At 37.4% G+C, this 20,821-nt stretch overlaps 1 protein-coding gene across 3 annotated transcripts in view; it reads left to right on the top strand.

Moving 5' to 3' along the window:
- The window catches only part of DPP10 (dipeptidyl peptidase like 10), a 223,470-nt gene that overhangs the window by 71,220 nt on the left and 131,429 nt on the right, over positions 1–20,821 (top strand). For all 3 annotated transcript variants that reach the window (XM_044438165.1, XM_044438164.1, XM_044438163.1), the window contains 2 exons: positions 767–861; positions 16,574–16,648. In XM_044438165.1, coding sequence (XP_044294100.1) covers positions 767–861; positions 16,574–16,648 — 170 coding nt within the window. The remainder of the gene's footprint in view (positions 1–766; positions 862–16,573; positions 16,649–20,821) is intronic.

Raw genomic sequence — 20,821 nt, 5'->3', positions numbered from 1 at the left:
TGTTAAGAGGCATCAAACAGGAGACTTGCAGGATGGTAGGAGTAGCCCAGTGGAAGCATTTCCATCATCGATGGTTATAATTTCATAAATCGTATAAATAAAGTCAGAACATGACCAATAGGTGTTCTTTGGAGAAATTGTTACATTATAGCTTTTTCCTTGTACTTCTTCATTTTGCATCAATGTCGTATGGTTGATATAAATTGTTTGGAAGTATAACCAGAGCTTAACTCATTCAGAAGCATTGAGGCATCTTTCATGAATGATTTTCCTCTTTAGAAGTTGAGCAGTAAGTTAATGAAATAGCTAAAAGTTCTTGCAAATATTTGTTTATGTTACTGTTTCCTGGGGCAAGTGTCCTGTGTCCAAGGACTCTATTCTTTGGACACAGGACACTTAATTAACAACCACGAAGGTCAAAACTAATAAAGGTCTCAAGGTTAGGACATCATGGCCAGTGCAACTGCTTTTCCATGGGACAATTGGTCTTGTTTTACACAAAGGAGTAAGATGTGGCTATGCTGATGTGGTGAAACCTCCTCCATTAGTGAGGTCAGGAAGACTAGAAGCACTGAGAGTTTCCAATTATCTCTGGACTTATCCACGAAATTCAATGCTGCTAATGAAGTCATTACTTCAATCTAAGCACATTTTAATGTATTGAATGGACATCACTTTTCTTCATTGAACAGTTCCATTAACTAAGGAGTTATTGCATGAAATGTTTTGCCTTAGCTAATCCTTAATGCATTTTTTCTATTAACAGATACAGAAGTGGTGTATAAAAACAGGCATGGACATGTTGTTAAACTGAATGTAGAAACAAATACAACTACATTATTGCTGGAAAATGCAACTTTTGTAAGTATTACTGTTTTATGATGAATATAAACTGATATAACTGAGTTTTCTCTGAATCATTAAAGATTTTATTAGTATCCAGAAAGCTACACATCTAAATATGTACAAAGCAGAGTTTCTTTTCCTTCTCTGCAAACATCAGATAACTCCACCCCTCCACTTTGGTACAAACTCTTAATGTACACTTTTAATTACAGTATGTGTTGGCATGGGGACTTGCTCCTGACTGCCCATGAAACACCTTCACATTCTTTCCAGAGCCCAATTCATATGGAGAAGATGAGAGCAGGTACTGTGAACTGGGTTAGATGGAGTACATGCAGGAAAGCTAGAAGCATGTTCTCAACATCAGCTACAGTATTTTACGTCATAGGAACATTTGACTCTGAGTAGACATTTGATTGTTTGTTTGTTTGTTTGTTTGTACCCTTCCTTTTTTCCTCTTGCAAGAAACTCGAGGAAATGGAGAAAATCTTCCACTCTATTATATCCTCACAGCAACCACAAAGGGCTTGCACTGCTGAAGATATCCTAGCTCAGGTGAAAAAGAAGCAGAAGTTCTTTGCTTAGTGCTCTGCCTGGCATTGGCCAGCCTGCTCCTTATTTCTGTGCGGGCTGCAGAGGGGAGCAAGAAGGTGAAAGTTCCATTCTGTGAGATTCTAGCAGCTCCCAGCTTTCTCAATGCAACCTGCTGTTTCTCAGAAGTAAAGATAAAAAAGGCCCTTTCTCATTTTAAGGTTATGTCAGTTTATAGAACCCTTGCACAAAAGAAGAGTTGAAGCTAGTGATGATGAATCTGCCAGCCCTTTTCTGTGGACTTCCTTTATTTTCCAGTTCCAAAACTGTTCCATGGCTGTGTATATTCTTTAAGGAATGGAAATAAATCCATATAGTGTTTTAAAGTGTTTATAGTGTTTCAAATGTACACATTTTAAAAAATCAATTGTGTGTTTCATCAGACACAATTTTGCAGTTCCACAGAATGGATCACAAGCCATAAAACACACAGATTTCTGAATACAAAATGAGTCAGGTCCACATTATTTCCTAGTGTTCCGTATGGAGTAATTTTCATCCCTATCATTATCTGACAATGCCAGGTGGTGTGGTTTGGTTTGGTGTTTGAAAAGAATGTTTGAGAGGAATAAAGGAGTCCTGGGAATTTCTTCAAGCCTAGAACTGGTATGTGGGTACAAAAGAGAGTTGCATGAGATGGCAGGAAATGGGACACAAATAGCTTTTGTTAATTCTAGTCAACAATCTGAAAAATTTTCCTTCCACTTTTCAGAACAAATGGATATTTGTTTTCAGTTGTACAGCTAGTTGGTAACTATTCATGTATGTATGTTGCTTGAAATGTCTTTAACATCTGAGTTGATGCAACCCTGTTCTAAAGCAAATACTAAAGATAAGACATTGACCTTTAGAAACCTAAGGAAGTTTTTTTTGTTGGTTCCAGGAATGACTGCTATCTTCTTTTGTTACTTGGGTTTTGTTTGTGTGTGTGTTTCAAAAGAGAAAGATTTCAAGAAGAAATGCAAAGAGCAAGAAGAAATGCAGTTGCACTTGAAAGGAAAAAATAGGGCTTCTGATAAAAAGTCTTTTTCCCCATATGTACCTGGCCTTTAGATCATCCTTTGGGGACCATGTGAAGGAGACCCTGCCCACTAGCAGGGTGATGACTAGGAGAAGGGCCTTCTCATTTGTGACACCCCATTTTTGGAATGTGCTGCCCAAAAGAGGTTCACCTGGCACCTACTCTTTTTTTCTTTCAATGTCAGGTGAAAACCTTTTTTATTTTCCAGGCATTTTAATAGTTATGACTGTAGTTTTAATAGGGTTTTATTAGATGCTGCTGCTGTTCCTGTATAACAATTTGACTAGTTGTCTTGGAGTTTTTTTAATTATGGTTGTTTATTTGCTATTGTTACTGTTTTTATTGTGATGTTCTTATTTTTATTTTTGCTTATCAGCCTGGTGTTAAACGTAGGTCTTATATTTGAACAGTCTGAAGGCTGATTTGCTAATTATTATATTTGAGAAGTTAACATGTTTGAATTCTGTAAGATATAGGGTTAGGGTATACCCAGTATAAGTAGTTCTCAACTATTTTGCTGTTTTATTAAAGATTACTGCAATTTCATCAACCTATAAGCTAATATTAAAGGGCACTTGATAAAACATATGTCTTGGATCCTGCAAAATTTTGCCTGCTATCTGGAGACCCATTTTTGATAGGAAAATTCCATCTGTGTGTACTTATAATAGTTATCTATCTAATTATTTATATAGATAACTATAAACCAAATTGTGTATTAGTTGACTGGCAGTCAGCATTTATCAACTGCTAAATAGGATGCAATAAATGAAACTTACCTAATGAAACATATAAAAGTCCTGATGCTTTTGCTAAGCACAAACTCAAAGGGGCATTTTAAAACTGTTTAAAGAAGTTGCTTTTCTCTCTCTCTGAGTTCATTACATTGTGCTCTAGTTTCAAGGACAGAGTGGCCTGACAGATTGTCTACTGTACCTGCAAGGAAAACTAGTGTTCATATCACTGGAACCTGTGAAAGCAAGAAAGGCTGTGGATAGAGAGAAGGGAAAGGCCTGCTTTGTGGTGGTGTGTCATTCTGTCTCCATCTGACTATCACCCATGTAATCTATGGTAGTGGCAATACTTGTGGTCACGGTTGTCAGGTGCATTCTTGGGCACAGAGAAGAAGCTGATTCTGCTTGTCTAAGGAGCATCACACCCTCATGTATCACTGTCAAGTAGAGAATGAAAACTCAGGTCACGAATGCATTTTTTTCAGAAGAGGCAAGAAATTCAATCTGAGAGTTTGTTTACACAGTTATCCCCTAAGCGCCAGTCCGTGGAACGGAACTGTACTCCTCCTCTTGCCAGGAATTAGTTCTTTTCTTTTCTCATGATGATTTTCTAAAGTTATCAGTACCGATTAAATCAATGATTGGCTTGTGGGTTGTTGCCCTTGTTGTTGTTGTTTTAAGTTAAAGAAATTTAGGAACTATTTCTGAGTTAAAGCACTGAGTTATGTCTAAAAGAGGCCTTGTTAAAAATCAAAACAAGAATAAATCAGAAAAAAGTGCTATTCTAAAATTAAATTCTTATGAAAGAAAAAGGCCCTTGAACATTTTAGTCTGTTGAAATTGTGCCAAAACCTATGTTTCGATTTCCTGAAAGCTACCTTTTTCTGTGAAACTGGTTTTTGTTTTGTTTTGTCTCATGGTTGATGCACTTTAGAATTTCTTTTGAGTTTCACATATTACGCATATGCACACTTGTTTGCACGCGGGTGCTTGTGCACACACACCTCTTTCTTGCCAGGGAAGAATACATGAACACCATTAAAATCAGAACTCTAAAATTACAAATTATACAATAAAATATAATGAAAAATCACTACATTAGAAACAAAATAAATATTTGTCTCTAGTCCAAAAGCTTGTACAGATCAATGGGTCTTTATATGATACCTGTGAAACGTGGGAATAGCTGCATTCTTAATAGAATGGAATTTATCTTACCATTTAGAAGTGGTCGATGGTGTTGTGTGTGTTTTTTTTCTTTCCATTACACATGTCTCCATTACTCTGGGCCTCCCTAACAGGTTGCACGTAGTGATCTGTAGGAGAAACTTTTGTGAAAAGAAGGTTTCTTATTTCACAGAGGTTTTTACTGATGTGCAGGTAGCCCCCTCTGAATTTTCTCTCCAAACATTTTTGAAGGTTATTTCTTTTCCATCAAATTGATTAGAAAGTTTGAATAACTGTAGTAGACATTTTTGGAACAACACAAGTTTCTATTTTGCAATGTATGCCACTGTCTTCCCCTTGTGTCTCCTGTGCCTTGCCTTCTTAGGGACAGCTTAGAATCTGAATTTTCTCCATGTTGGGTTAATTAACATCCTTGCTTTCCCTGGACTTCCATACACAGTCTTTTGCATCACCCACTGCTTCACTGGGCACATTCACACATTGCACCAACCTACCTTTGTGATAAACCTTGGTGGGCAATCGTGTTCACCATTGGTGATTCTCCCCTGCCTTCTATCATTATCCATCTGACATGCCAGAGAACAATGTGGAATGACTCTCTCATTCTCTGCTTCCCTGCTGAGAGCACAAGCACATTTTTTGGCTTGCTCTGAATTTTCCAATTTTACTACTTTTTTAAAGCCTGTGACAGCCTTTCTGAAGTGTGCATGTAGTGACATATATTTTACACATTCTCCTAGGACTCTAGCTTCTTTTTTTAAAAAAAGAATGTCCCTTTTAAAACAAGATTTTGACAGGGCAATCGGTGGTTCCCCACTCCAGGACATATAAGCTATATGCAGCTACATTCTTGGGGAAAAATGAAAAATGTGAATCACCTTGAGGTCTATCAGGTAAAAAAAAAAAAGATCTTGAAACTATACTTCCCCTTGCCTTTTAAAAGCTATCAGGGGAAAGCAAGGAGGGAATGGGGGGAGAGAGAGAGAGAATGAGAGAGAGAGAGAGAGAGAATGTGTGTGGAAAAAGATTTTCACCTGCTTGATGTGCAAAAAAAAAAAAAAAATGCCCAGGCAATCGGTGACAGACCCTCCAATGTGCCACTTGGGCACATTGCAACTGTTGGTGACATGGGCGTCATTGCCAAGAATGGGGTCAGGGTTGCTGTTCTTGCCTTCTGTTTGCTGCCACCTCCGTTTATCCATGGTGGGACTAGTTGTCTGGGATCAGATGGCGTAACAGCTGACCATGGGTAAAACGAACATTAAAACAGCCCATGAGTTCTCTTATTTCCTGTTTGGAAAAATAAGCCACTGTGCTGAAGCAGCAGGCAGGTTTATGCAACGTGAGAACCCATGATGAAATCTTACCATTGTGGAACTTCTGCATCATCTGGACCCGATTCCAGAGTTCCTGCATAGTTAGATTGGCTTTGTGACACCACGGAGGTCATCAGTGGTCTTGTCTAAAGTTTCTGCATTTCACTATAGCTTCTCTGGTCATCCAGACCCAGGATTGCCTTTGTAATATTCCTAGTATGGAAACAAGATGGGTTCTGCTGCCGAGAGGGGCGACCGAAGTGATTGTTTCTAGCTTTCATTCTCTGCTGCCCTCAGTTCCCTAACACCACATGCATCATTGCTCACTTTGTTTCCATTTGCCAAACTAAGTGTCCATCACCTTCCTTTTTAAACCAAGGCCAAGTGAGAGCACCTGAAGTAAGAATGGGGTGATTGTCTCAAGACTGTTTATTTCTGTTTGAAAGAAGGGGGGAATCCACTTCAGGGTGACTGTACCAATTGGGAGGGTGTCCATAGGCAAGAATAAAACAAGGACAGGCCTTTCACTCATTGGAGCTACCATGGCAGGGAAAGGAGGACATAACAGGAGTGTGGTAACCATCTGCCTGGGTAACCAAGTGATTGCCTGAGCAGTACGTTCAAGCAGAGACTTGCATGCAATGGAATTTCATGCGAACCTGGCCACTGTGGGTATACTTGATGGGTAGTAATGGATTGTCATGCCAGGTTTGTGCAACAGAGCACAACTCAGAATGCAACTGATTGATAGGGTATAAGGGAACCACCCCTTTGTGTGCTTTAGACTTGGCGCTAATGAAAAGAGGGGACACTCCATGCAATTTTGGTCCCTTTGCCAGATATAGTACAAGCTTAAAATACCTCCCACATTTGTATCTGTGAATGTTTATCAAAGCCATAAGCAAACGTCGTATCTATAATTTCTTGATGTGCAGCCTATAATAGATGAGTGCAGATGCCTATAGTATTTCTCCCAGATGTTTGGATTCCAAATTACTAGTTCTTATTCCAAGGAAGGAGTCAAATATTTTATCTGTGTTGCCATTACATCTTCAGAGCAATGGATCTCCTTTCCTCCCTGCATTCCCCTGTATTTTCCCTCAAATCTGTTCTGGAGGGTTGAAGACAGAGGGAGCTTCAGGAGGCAGAAAAGAAGAGGGGTGTCTCACTGAAATTGCAGTTGCATGAGAAGATTTCCACTAGTGCAAGACTGGCCTCAAGCTAGTGTAGTAATACTCCTCCTCCTCCTCCTCCTCCTCCTCCATCCTCTTATTGTGCATCTCTTTACCATTGCCTTTTCAGTGCCAAAAGGGATCTTAAAGTGGTTGTGTAGTTAGTAGGCCGGGCTTGTAATTATAAGGACTTGTTTATTTACTGCACATGATTATACTTTTACACATCTTGTATTAGGCTGTAGCATATTGTTAATGATGATAATAGCTGGGTAATTCATGCAAGCAGCCACCTATATTATTTTTGCTTTTGCCTGAGTCAATACTTGCTATTTATTTTAGGATTCAAACTAAGGTATAGATCCACAGAAAGCAATTAGCTTCTCAATAATTGGCCTGTCTCTGTTTCATTTCAGGATAAGTAACCACATCAAAAATGTAATAGACATTGGTAATAGTTCTGTATAATAGCACTCAGTTTGATAGCCTCCGGAATAACTTCATGTATCTTTGATGGTTCTGCATCAGCCCACAGTCACTCATTGATTCAGAAAACTGAATCCCATTGAAAACTGTATCAGTTGCAACATACTTTTATTAATACTTTCTTTTTATTGGCATCACAAATATTTATTTGGGTAGGAACAATGTTAATAAAACAAATGTCTTAAAAGAAATTACAGGTGGTTGATTTTGTTGTTGTTTGTGTTCTGTTCTGCTATTTAAGCTGTTAAGAAACTACCACTGGGACTGTCCTCTGAATCTGCTGCAAATCCACTGGATATTTCTGATGACTAATTACTTAATCTGGGATTTACAAAACAGCCTAACTGGAATTAGGCATACATACCTCATTGAGCCTCAGTTGGAGTGGGCCATTTTAACTCCCTGAGGGCAAATTCAGATAAAAATAGCCTATAACTCATGGCTGTTTAGGGCATGCTGGGAATCATGGACCTTTTTCACTTAGGAATGAGCCTTAAGGGATCTTTGAATTTTCTCGAGACAAGTCCTTCCAAAGGTTGACAATATTTTGAAGATTAATTTCTTTAAATGCCTCAACCCATGAAACATTGTTTTTCTTTTTCTTATTAAGTATATAATTACAGGGAGAGCATGAAAATGTTGTATGCTTTTAGTAGATGTCAAGCACTCAGTTTATACAACACACTTTCACTGACCCAAAGACTATGCATTAAGTATAAATAGTACACTGTTAGGTCATCGGCTATACTGACTATCCTGATCCAGACCCTCCTATAGTGTGTACTTCAGTACATGCTGAATTTCACATTGTGATACAGAAATCTCATGAATCCAGGACTGTTCTCTGTTCCTGGTTTCTTCCAGATATCCTCCTGAACTCTGGGCTGCACCCACAGGTGGTTTGAAGTGGCCTCAAATATAGCATTAAGTCCAAATACTAGTCCCTTTCCAATCATGTTCAAAAATTGACTGTGCATATTCCAGAATAAAAGTGGGATTAGGAAAGTTTCTCTTATTTAATTATTTTCTATGCCATTCAACAGCCAGAGCTTTCTGGGCAGTTCACAAAGGACATTACAATTTAAAACCACATTTTAAACAGGTGTATGTCTGTGTGTGATAATAATGAAGAGAAGAGAAGAGAAGAGAAGAGAAGAGAAGAGAAGAGAAGAGAAGAGAAGGCCTGCACTCTTAACTACTACACTACACCTCATCATCATCATCATCATCATCATCAGTGCTTTTTTTGTAAGAAAAGTGCCAGAACTCATGCAATTATTTACCTTTCACACGCAGTCAGTCACTTTACACACACCCACACACATCAGTTGTGTAATGAAACATAACAGTCACTGCCCGCAGTAAGCACTTGGTGCACAACCACATGACCAATCACAAGCCGAGCAGCGCCGCAAGCTGAGCAGCGCTATCACAACCAGCGCGGATGAAGTACACATGCATCGGATTCAACACACAAGCAGCCCGCATGCACCGTTTTAATGATTTTGCCGCCGACCGATTTTGCTACACTCAACAGGGCGATTCAAATCCACATGGCCCAAACATCAAATTTTCAAAAGTTACTTTTAAAACTTGAAAGATCTGTCAAAAAAAGGTGCTGGAACGGAGGGTGCATTCTATGACAAAAAAAGCACTGATCATCATCTTTAATGAACTAAAGATTACATCATTTTTTTCACAAATAGGTTGGTGATATTCCATAATGTACATTCCTCATGTTCAGGCCAATTATCAATAAAACTAGACTATTTTTAGCAATCCGTGTTTTCATTCTTAGTATAGTTTACTACTTTTAAATTTTATTTGGAAATCAGGATTAAAAAACCAAATAAATTGCAAAACTGCAATAAGAATTACACTTTTATTTTAAGTTAAAACAATTCATTCTTATGACATATTTATTTGGGATTTTATAATGACTCAACCCAATTTTTAAAAACAGCACATGATATGAATCTGCAATAATTAATTGCAGAATTGATTCCACAACTTCCAAAAAGTAAGAAGACAAGTTGTGCCTATAAAAGATGAATGTGAGAGACTAATTGCATATGAGTTTGAGAATTTCCTTACCAAATGTTTCTTTAAAAATATACTTTTTCATAAAAGAAATAAAGTTCTGGAAGGGAGAAAAAATGTAAAAGAAAAATAAGAATGCCAGAGGATCTTACACAAATATAACATATATATTAATAACCTGCAAACTCCCAAAAAAGGCAAAAACATTTATATTTGCCAATTAGTACTTTGTTGAGGCTCACAAAGAAAACCATACATGCATGTGTGTATGTATAGTTTTCTAAACCAACAAATTTTCTAATGTCTTTCTTCCCATTGGCAGGACAATATTTCTTCTCCAAAGTTTTATGTCCAAATTTTCATACATTCTTAACTTGCTGAGTTTCAGTGTCAAATTGGAATAATTGTTTGTAAAATCTTCCTAACAAATTATCCTTTTGTTGCCTAATCAGCTTTTCACATTCCTGCAGATCTCTTACAATCACCTTTCTGTGATTGGATTTCCTCTTTCAATCCTGAAACCGATTGGTAATAAACTGTATTTTTCCCTTCATCTTTTAGTTGTTGCTAAGACTTAACTTTCCCTTGTTGATAAATCATATCCCAATAGCTTATATAATTATTGTTTTTTCCTTGAAAACTTTCCACATTCTTCAACCAGGGACATCAAAGGAAAATTGGATGGCTAATTCTTTTTCTTATAGAATAAAAAAATATATTGCCATCTCTTTAGTACATGATTCTTATGTTATGTAAGGGTCTTCTTAACTGACTCTTTGTACCATAAATAACTGTGTATTTCTTCTTCAAGATCTCCTATTTCTAGCTTCACTAACCTATCATTAGCATTTATAATCCAGTCTGAAACCCAAACCAAGATTGCTGCATAATAATATAGCTTTAATTTAAGTACTGTGAGATTTTCTCTCTTTTTTCATCTTGAAGAATTTAAAATCTAATCCTTGGCTTTCTACCATTCCAAATAAAAGTTTGCCTGGAGAGTTTTTTCCAGTATGGAAACTGGTATCATCTGAAATAAAACATTCAATTTGGGTAGTACATCATAATGGAAATTCTTCCCAACCATGATACTTTTGATTCAGTCCATTTTGGTAGATATTTTTGAATCTTCATCCACATTGTTTTATACTTATCTTGAAATAATATGCCATTACATCCCATTATGTTTATCCCTAAATATTTGACCAGATTTGTAGTTATTTCACATCCTGAAGTCTTTTTATACTTTCTTCTTTCTGTTTCATTGAAAACATTAATATAATTTTCATTTTCTTCTCATTGATCTTATATCTGGAATAAAATCCAATTTTTTCAACTTGGCCTATTGTATATTGTATAGATCGATGTGGATTTAAAATGGTCAAAACTATGTCATCAGCATAGCATTTAATTTTGAATTCTTCTCCATCATATGTTAAGCCTTTAATCTTTGGGTCATCTTACTTTTATTGCTAAAATTTCCAATACAAAATAGCTAATAAAGGACATCCTTGGCATGTTCCCATCTGCATTTGAAAAATATCAGTTAGCGCTCCATTAATTAAAATCTTAGCATGTAGTTTAGCACAATTTGCTTGAGTCTAATTAATAAAACTTGAACCACAGTCTAAATATTGAAGCATTTTCAATGAAAGGAGCCAAGACACATTGCAAAATATCTTTTCTGCATCTAAAAATATAAATCTGTCTTTCTTCTTCTTGACCAATGCATTTGCATGGTTCGCAAAATGAACATCATCTTTTTTGGGAAAAGTCTGATCTGTATGAATCTGCTTTTCTGTATATTCTCTCAGTCTTTCTGTCTTTATTGAAGTAAAAAGTTTGTAATCCACATTTTATAATGACATAGGTCATTGGCTGTCTTTGGCTAGTTATTGCCTCTCAGCCTAAATTACCTTACAGGATTGTTTCTGTAAAATGAAATGAGGAGAATTTTGTAAGTCACCTGGACCATTCCGGAAATAAACATGTCTGCTCCTTTCAAATTGTCTGGCTAGCTGACAAGTTCCCACTTTCTCATGATAGATTCCCATTGTAGAGGGCAGTATCTGCTACTGTTTGATGATGCTGCTGCCTCATATTCTGCATGGTAAACTTTGAGTCTGTCCAATTTAACTAAACTGGACTTCCTCTGAGTGCTCAGGACTGTAACTTAATATGGGAGAGGAGGCTGAATACTGAGTAATTCCAAGGAGAGTCACAGTTGTTGCAGAATATTGGCAATGTTTTATCATTTGAAACAACTTGCAATTTGGCTTTTTATTTAGCATTACAATTTTTGACATTGTACTTGTGGCAGATTTTCACAAAAAGCTAACAGCTTAACTACATCAGTAATTTGTAAGTGCTTTATTGCCATTAAATGCTCTGTTTAGACCTAATTAATGCACAATTAAGTATATTATGGATGGGGGGAAATCCTGCCATTAAGAATGTTGTTGCATGTTTTAATTTTTTAATGCATGTTTGTTGCATGTTTCTCTCATTGATTTAGTTGCAGTTCAGCATTTGTAAATTAATTTTGTAATCTGTTTTTACATGAAAAGGGACGGTATAATTATTTTTATGAAATGATACTTCGTGGTAATATGCCCAAAACTATTGTTCAGTGTGTCTTTCTGTCTGAAATCAACAAAGATGGTCATTTTTTTCCACAGGACCACTATTTTTTGAAGCTGTCTTGTGATTGCGCTTTCAAGGCTTTGTAAGGGTCAACCTATGGGCTATGTTAAGCATGAGCAATTTTTTTAAAAGTCTGGTATTTCTTTATCCCAGAAAAAGGTGCTGAAGGGCCCCAAAGGAAACTGGAAAAAACCATCTTTCAGCACGACTGCCCCTGCTTTTTCAATCTCTGTAAGCTCAGCCTCCTAGAATTGCTGGGAGTGGGGACAATGTCCCATCAGCAGGACAAATGGAGTTGCCTTGCTCCCATTGTCATTGTCCTTAGTTCAGCCTATTTGAATGGCTGGTGGTGCTGAGAGTGGAGGGGGGAACTGGAAAGAGAACATGTAGTAAGGGTTCAATATTATACACAGTTGACTAGGACTAAGGCTCATTGGATGCAGAAGAGCTTACTTCTTAGTAAACATATTGCTCTGTGAATGCAGTATTGATGTGAGAACTTTCTTTGAAGGATCCTCTTAAATGTTTCAAATATCTATTGAGTGAGGAAGGACATTTTTGTGAACCCAAACTATTTTGACATTTCTCTTTTCCTTTGGCTTTTCATTTCTGTTTCTAATGCTAGCACATTTAATTACTTGTGATCTCTTTCCTGAAAGTTTGAGATGTCTCATGTTTTACATCTTTATTCTTAGATAGGAATACCTTCATATACATATGAAATAGCTTCATTAAGTGGATCTGTGTCAAGTATATCCTGATGCTTCTTTTACATCAGATCCATTAAAACCATTTTGATGCCACCAATACCTGGGATACAATATCCAAAATGACAGAATGATCTCAGTTCGAATCCAAGGCAAACCATTCAACATCACAATAGTCCAAGTCTATGCCCCAGCCACTGGTGCTGAAGAGGCTGAGACCAGTTCTGTGGAGGTGACCAACAACACCTTCTAGAAACAACAGCAAAAAATGATGTCATTATCATGGGGGATTGGAATGTTAAAGCAGGAAGCCAAAAGATAACTGGAATAACAGGCAAGTTTGGCCTTTGAGTACAAAATGAAGCAGGGCACAGGCTGGTAGAATTTTGTCAAGAGAATATGATGGTCATAGCAAACTCTCTTTTCCAACAACCCAAGAGACGACTCTACACATGGACATCACCAGACAGTCAACACAAAAATCAGATTGAATATGTGCTCTGCAGCCAAAGATGGAAAAGCTCTATACAGTCAGTAAAAACTAGACCAAGAGCCGACTGTGGCTCAGATCATGAGCTTCTCATTGCAAAATTTAGACTTAAATTGAACAAAGTAGGGAAAAGCACTAGGCCACTCAGGTATGACCTAAACCATATCCCTGATAAATATACAGTAGAGGTTACAAATAGATTTAAGGAATTAGATCTGATAGACAGAGTGCCTGAAGAACTATGGATGGAGGTTTGCAACATTGTACAAGAGGTAGCAACTAAAACCATCCCAATGAAAAAGAAATGCAAGAAAGCAAAATGGCTGTCTGAGGAAGCTTTGCAAATAGCTGAGGGAAGAAGGGATGCAAAAGGCAAGGGAGAAAGAGAAAGATACATCCAATTGATTGCAGAATTCAGAGAATAGCTAGAAGAGATAAGAATGCCTTCTTAAATGAACAGTGCAAAGAAATAGAAGAAAACAATAGAATAGGGAGGACCAGAGATCTCTTCAAGAAAATTGGATCTATGAAGGGAACGTTTCATGCAAAGATGGGCATGATAAAGGACCAAAATGGAAGGGTCCTAACAGAGGCAGAAGAGATGGCAAGATTACACAGAGGAACTATACAAGAAAGAGCTTAATGTCCCTGATAACCACAGTGGGGTGGTCACTGACCTCAAGCAAGACATCCTGGAATGTGAACTCAAATGGGCCTTAGGAAGTCTGAGCAACAACAAAGCTAGTGGAGGTGTCAGTATTCCAGCTGAGCAATTCAAAATCTTAAAAGATGATGCAGTAAAAGTGCTACACTCAGTATGCCAGCAAATTTGGAAAAATTAGCAGTGGCCACAGGATTGGAAAAGGTCAGTTTACATTCCGATCCCAAAGAAGGGCAATGCCAAAGATTGTTCAGACTACCACACCATTGCACTCATTTCACATGCTAGTAAAGTTATGCTCAAAATCCTACAAGCTAGGCTGCAGCAGTATGTGGACTGAGAACTACCAGAAGTACAGGCAGGATTTTGAAGAGGGAGAGGAACTAGAGATCAAATTGCCAACATACACTGGATCATGAAGAAAGCTCGGGAGTTCCAGAAAAACATCTACTTCTGCTTCATTGACTATGCTAAAGCCTTTGATTGTGTGGATCACAACAAATTGTGGAAAAGTCTTAAAGAGATGGAAGTACCAGACCATCTTATTTGTCTTTTGAGAAACCTATATGCGGGTCAAGAAGCAACACTGAGAACTGGACACGGAACCACTGATTGGTTCAAAATTGAGAAAGGAGTTCGGCAAGGCTGTACACTGTTGCCCTGCCTTTTTAACTTATATGCAGAGCACATCATGAGAAAGGCGGGCCTAGATGAATCACCAGTTGGAATTAAGATTGCTTGGAGAAATATCAACAACCTCATATATGCAGATGATACCACTCTCATGGCAGAAAGTGAAGAGGAACTAAAGAGTCTCTTGATGTGGGTGCAGTAGGAGAGTGCAAAAGTTGGCTTGAAACTCAACATTAAGAAAACTAAGATCATGGCATCCGGTCCTCTCATTTCCTGGCAAATAGATGGTGAAGAAATGGAGATAGTGACAGATTTTATTTTCCTGGGCTCCAAGATCACCGTAGATGGGGACTGCATCCAAGAAATTAAAAGACACTTGTTCCTGGGGAGGAAAGCTATGGCAAATCTAGAAAGCATACTAAAAAGCAGAGACATCACCCTGCCAACAGAAGTGCGTATAGGCAAGGCTATGGGTTTCCCAGTTGCAATGTATGGCCGTGAAAGCTGGACCATAAGGAAGGCTGAGCACCAAAGGATTGAGGCCTTTGAATTGTGGTGCTGGAGGAGACTCTTGCGAGTCCCCTGGACCACAAGGCGATCAAACGGGTCAGTCCTAGAGGAGATCAACCCTGACTGCTCTTTAGAAGGCCAGATAGTGAAGATGAAACTCAAATACTTTGGCCACCTAATGAGAGGGAAGGACTCCCTGGAGAAGAGCCTAATGCTGGGAACAATAGATGGCAAAAGAAGAAGGGGATGACAGGGAATGAGGTGGCTAGATGGAGTCACTGAAGCAGTCGGTGTGAGCTTAAGTGGACTCTGGGGGATGGTGGAGGACAAGAAGGCCTGGAGGAATGTTCTCCATGGGGTCGTGATGGGTCGGACATGACTTCACAACTAACAACAACAACAAAAATACCTTTTAATTGAATTATAGCTTCAAATGTTGGGAATAAAATGGGTGGTTATTCTTGATGTACGTTCCAAGAAGATAAGCAGATTCAGAATCATCAGATCAGGAGAGTCCTTGAGAACCAGAATTCTCTGATTTTGAAATTTAAGAAGAGGAAGGGCTTATCTCAAGGGCACCCTCTCCAGGTGTAACAAGTGTAGGGAGGGGCATGGGAGAATAACTCCTGCAGCCAGCTGAGCCTGGTATATCTCTTGATCCCATGAAATGATTCTGGAAGAGATGGGCTTACCAGTAAGAAGGATGATGGATAGACATGAGGTTGCCTGTCTCCAAAAGGGCCATTCCAGAGGGATTGGGCTCAGGGTACTCAAAAAGAGAATTCTCAGAAGTAGTTGCTAGAGTGGCTTCAACAAATTACTCTGTGCGTTCTCAAAGACTCATTCTTTGTTGATTGTGCTTATTGAAAATGCATTGGAAATAAACAGCTTTTACCAAAGAATGGTCTGTTGGTTTGGAGGTCTGAAGGGGGAAACCTACCTTGTGACATTAAATTCAGTTGTATGTCATGTATTTTTGTCTAGATATACAGCATTATTAGTTTGATAAAGCTTATTTATCTTAAACTATTTTTGCTACCCATCAAATAATTGAAACCTACTATGTATGGACACACACACACACGCACATAATAGACCATGCTCTGTAAAATGTTTGGATCATAGAAAGAAATGGAAAAAGAAGTATACATGTGTGACCTTTCTGTAATTTTGTCATTTGCAAAATTGCAAGATAAAGAAGACTCCAGTATGTGTATATAAGAACCAACAGTTATTTATTTACTTTTATAGTAAATTACAAATGCAATCATAATTATTTAGATGAAATGCTTATTCTAAAACTTAAAAATGTAGACAGCAATTCAAAGAGGTACATTCAAAGGACAGCTTACACAGGATAGGATTTTAAAACAATTTTTTCTTTGACCTCTTGCCCAACATGTCATTGCTAATTACTGTAACTGTATTTATTTTTAAAAGATCTGTTTCCTGTGATGTAAAGAATCATTCATGTATTTTAAATGCCAGAGTTGACTTCATATAATGTAATGAACAATACTACTTTCTTTTCACAGGTAACTTTCAAAGCATCAAGATATTCAGTATCTCCAGATTTAAAATTTGTTCTCCTTGCATATGACATCAAACAGGTAAGCTAGTACATGCCACAGGAAGTCCTGAAATTCTGGTTAGAGGGCTATATATTATAAATTGTGATAAAAAGGTATCTTCCTTGCTTTACTATCAGTGAGATCTTGTGCTAATAAGATCAGATGAAAGTATTGACTGAATAACTATTTGGATTAATTTTGGTTTCACTTTGGAATAATAACATTTATCTAGGTTTCTCCTTGCTATTACTTATTGCTTTGGATAACCGATGTGTCTAGAGAAGTATAATTCTGGGTGAAATTAGATATGATACCACAGATGCATATTCAAAATATTCTATTTAAAATTATTATATGGAAGTCATTAGTGGCTGGAGCAGAAGGAGAATTGTACCAAGACCACCCCACTGCAAAGGAGGTTTCACCCATTCCCCTGATGTCATTTTTCTAATTAATTCATTTTGCTATGTGTATACACACACACACACACACTTATCTGGAAGTAAGTCGCACTGACTTTAAAGAGAATTAATTTCCATGGCTATGTATAGGGTTATCTTAATTTAGATGAATTATTCTCGTGCATTTAGAATGCAGGTGGAGACAGTATTTTTGGTAATATTCTGCCATAATGAAAACAGTGCAAAAGTGGAACTTACCAACACACTCACTCACATGGCGCATGATTCATGATCCTTCACAAATAACATGCAATTAAGAATGTAGACCATGTGGTATGGTTCCTATTGCCTCTGATAGCATATTTGGGACCCCCAACAAAATCAAGTTTAGAGAAACACTTGGTCTTCAATTTGCAACAATTGCATTGTTAGGCATAACGATTCTTTAGTAAAGGTAAACTTGTTACAAAATAAATTTACAACATAATCCTACATATGTCTACTAATGCCCATTAGTAACACTAATCATTCCCAGTATGTACAGGATTACAGCCTTATTTTTGTATGTATAGTGTTGTTTCACACTGTTGCATCAAATGAGCTAACATAGTTTGAACAAATTAAATAAAAACAGAAATACACATTTCATCCAACATTGGCATGAAATTGTAATTAAAGGCACATTTATGTTTATGTCTGGATTAAAAATAAACACAGAGTTAAATTAAATAGCTGAATATGTATTTTAATGTCAGCGTTTTCTTTTATGTAGTTTATGCTTGGAATGGCAAACTTTAATTAAATTTGCAGTACTTTCAGGACAATTAAAAATATCCTTTATGCATAACAGGATGTATATTTGCATGAAAATTAACTAGCTTTGAATACAATAGTAATAATTGAACAAACTGTTTAAACCATGGAGGATAGATTAAGAAAAACTTAGATCTGTGCTTTTGCAGCTGTTACAGTCTTGTTCTGTAAACTTAAGCGCTGAAAGAAATAAGTGTTGATTCTTGCTGAAACAAGTTCAGAAAAGATTTTGTATCCCTTTATGAAGTTGTTCCTCAATACAGATGTTTGTCTGTCTATTCCAAGCGTAGCCTTTAGGAGTAAACACAGCTATCCCAAGCGGTATCATAATAACTATCCCTGGAACAATTGTAGCATAGAAGTTTCAGCTGACTGGAGCCCAATTCATTGATTGCAAAGGACTCCTTGTACGCATCTACGAAAGAGCATTTTAAGCATGATGGCCTTTGCAGGAAGCCAAAAGGTAGAGAGGCTGTTGGACTTGGAATACAAGCCAGCCTGAGTTCAGCCCCACCTCTGACATGCAATATTAATAATAGGTTACATTGTGGGGCCTCTCTCAGCATAGCCTTCCAGTGTGCAATAAGAACAGCCAGTGAACTGCAAGGATGTCGTGTACCCTTCCTCAGCCCAACCTACACTGTGGAGATCAAGCAACATGGATAACGGTACGGGGTTATTATAGTTCCTCTACTTTTGCCCACCCTCCCAGCACAGAAGAGATTTTATACCAGCGGACAGCACTGACCTGCAGTATTCTGTGTGAACCACACCTGCAGGACTATCATAACCTATTCTCTCACAACAGCCACTTCTCCTCACCCTGCTCTATGGAGAACAGACTGCATGCGTTTCATTATTTGCATTAGCAAGATTGCAAAACACGTTTCATAACAAATAGCAACTGATCCAAAGGGAAATGACTTTTCTTTCTGCTTTTTCTTGGAATAGATAATCAGTGAGAGTGTGGGATCCAGCTACATTTAAAATATTGAGGTTTTTAGAATTTGATTTTAGTGAAAACATGATTTTAAAAGCTGCTCAGTATGGACTGGAAAAGTAAGTTCTAGACACTGAGAGTTTTTTTCTGCCCCTCACAACTTTTCTTAGCATTTGATTTTTCTTCTTCATTTTCCTAGCCATTCATACCAGGTTGGTTTATTTGCTTGTTTCCTGGAAATTTTCTTTTTCTAGAGGGCAAAGGCATTTGTTTGTACTCTGGGGTTGCACCAAGCCTACAAATAGCAAGCATGAATACAGGAAGACTCAAATAAGCATTAGAGAATATTGTGACATTAGTTATAGATATGTTTGTTGCTTTTAGGAATCAAAAGCCACTTATCATTCATGGAAAATGCATTCTGCAAAGTATATATTTTATTGACAAAACAAATATTTATTTTCAATCATTACTAAGCTGCAAAACCATGTCTGTAACATTCATTTGAAGAATAGTGGGGAAAAGTTCTAAAGTCCAATAATGCATTTTTAATTACTCAAGCTCAATAATTTTAAAGATGAACTTAGTTAAATATAGGAATGATTTGTCTATAGGAACTGTTTAGTGTTCTACATCCATATATGTCCATTGATTCTACCCTCTTGCTTCCCCGCCGCCCCCCAAGCACAAAAATTTTTAATAGGGAATTGTACTTCTGCTGAAGTAGCAGGTTCATAGTCCAGCGTCCTCCTCTGTGCCAGCACTGACACCTGAGGCCAAGGAGGCTTCAGTGGCATGGAGTTCCTTCTAGCAGCTTCAGTTGGTGGCTCAGTTACACCCTCACCTAGATGGGGATTAGATTACTGTATGGGGCTGCACCTGAAGACTGATCAGAAGTTTCAGCTTATGTGAAATGGAGCAGCCATATCAATAACTAGGGGTGCATATCACAGCAATTCTGACTTGCTTGCCATGGTTGCCTGCAGGCTTATGAATCAGATTCCAAGTGCTGATTTTAACCAATAAAGTGTGACACAACTAGAGGCTGCAGTTTCTGTCAGAGGGACCCTCCTAACATAAATCTACCTGGACACTATGCCTGGTATCTTGGTTTTAAAACTTTGTATTGGAATTTTATGTTGTTTTTATTTCTATTTCATACAATATTTTATTGTATTGAATGCATTTTTTTTAACTAATCAAAGAGCTTCAACCACTGAGCAGCATCAAAATGAATGAATGAATGTTTTTTAATATATATATATATATATATATATATATATAAAATATAAAAAAGCATTCCTAAATGTATTTTGCCTCCAAATATGCATTGCAAAAGATATTTGTTCCCAGAACACAGGTTTTGTTATTTGAATGAAGAATTGCATCCCAAAATTCACAATGGTAGAAAGATATTTGTGTTCTGATCTGCAGATTAATCTGTAAAGAGTGTCTGCAGTCTGTTCACTTGAAAATGTGGACTTGACAAAATGTTGAGTAACCAGAGTTTTGACTGGCTGTTTATTTGGCTGTTTATGTGAACATTATGTTAAATGCATCTTCTGTTGCTAATGTATTTTGTTGCACTGTATGAATCTTTATGGATATCTCACCACTTTAAATATTTTGTGTGGGTATATACCTGAAAGGCGAAATTAAAAGAAAAAACACAGCAAGAACAACAAAGGGACAAATCTGGGACAGCAATTTCCTTTTCTTTTGCAGCACTGAATATATGCCTAGTTGATTCTCTTTAGTTAAGACGTGTTTTACAGCATGAATGAGCTATCTCTTGTTCATGTTCCACTGAAGGAGAATTGAAGACTGGTATATTTTGAAAGTATTGATTGGTTATTATTTAGTCACCGTGTTTGAGTCATCAAAGTATGAGTTCCATATTTAAACTGTGAATAAATTACCAGTTTGTCCTACTTTTGCTTCCTGCTTTTTTACAGGGGTGGATTGGTAAATTTACAAATGTTTACAGCTTCTGTAGTAATCTCTCTTGGGGAAGCAATGTCGAATTTGGCATAGGGCACTCCATCTCCATGGATACCA

This window comes from Varanus komodoensis, unplaced genomic scaffold, assembly GCF_004798865.1.
Source record: "Varanus komodoensis strain SLA01 unplaced genomic scaffold, ASM479886v1 scaffold32, whole genome shotgun sequence".
In the NCBI taxonomy this organism is placed as follows: Eukaryota; Metazoa; Chordata; class Lepidosauria; order Squamata; family Varanidae; genus Varanus; species Varanus komodoensis.
This window is presented reverse-complemented; position numbering and strand designations above follow the sequence as displayed.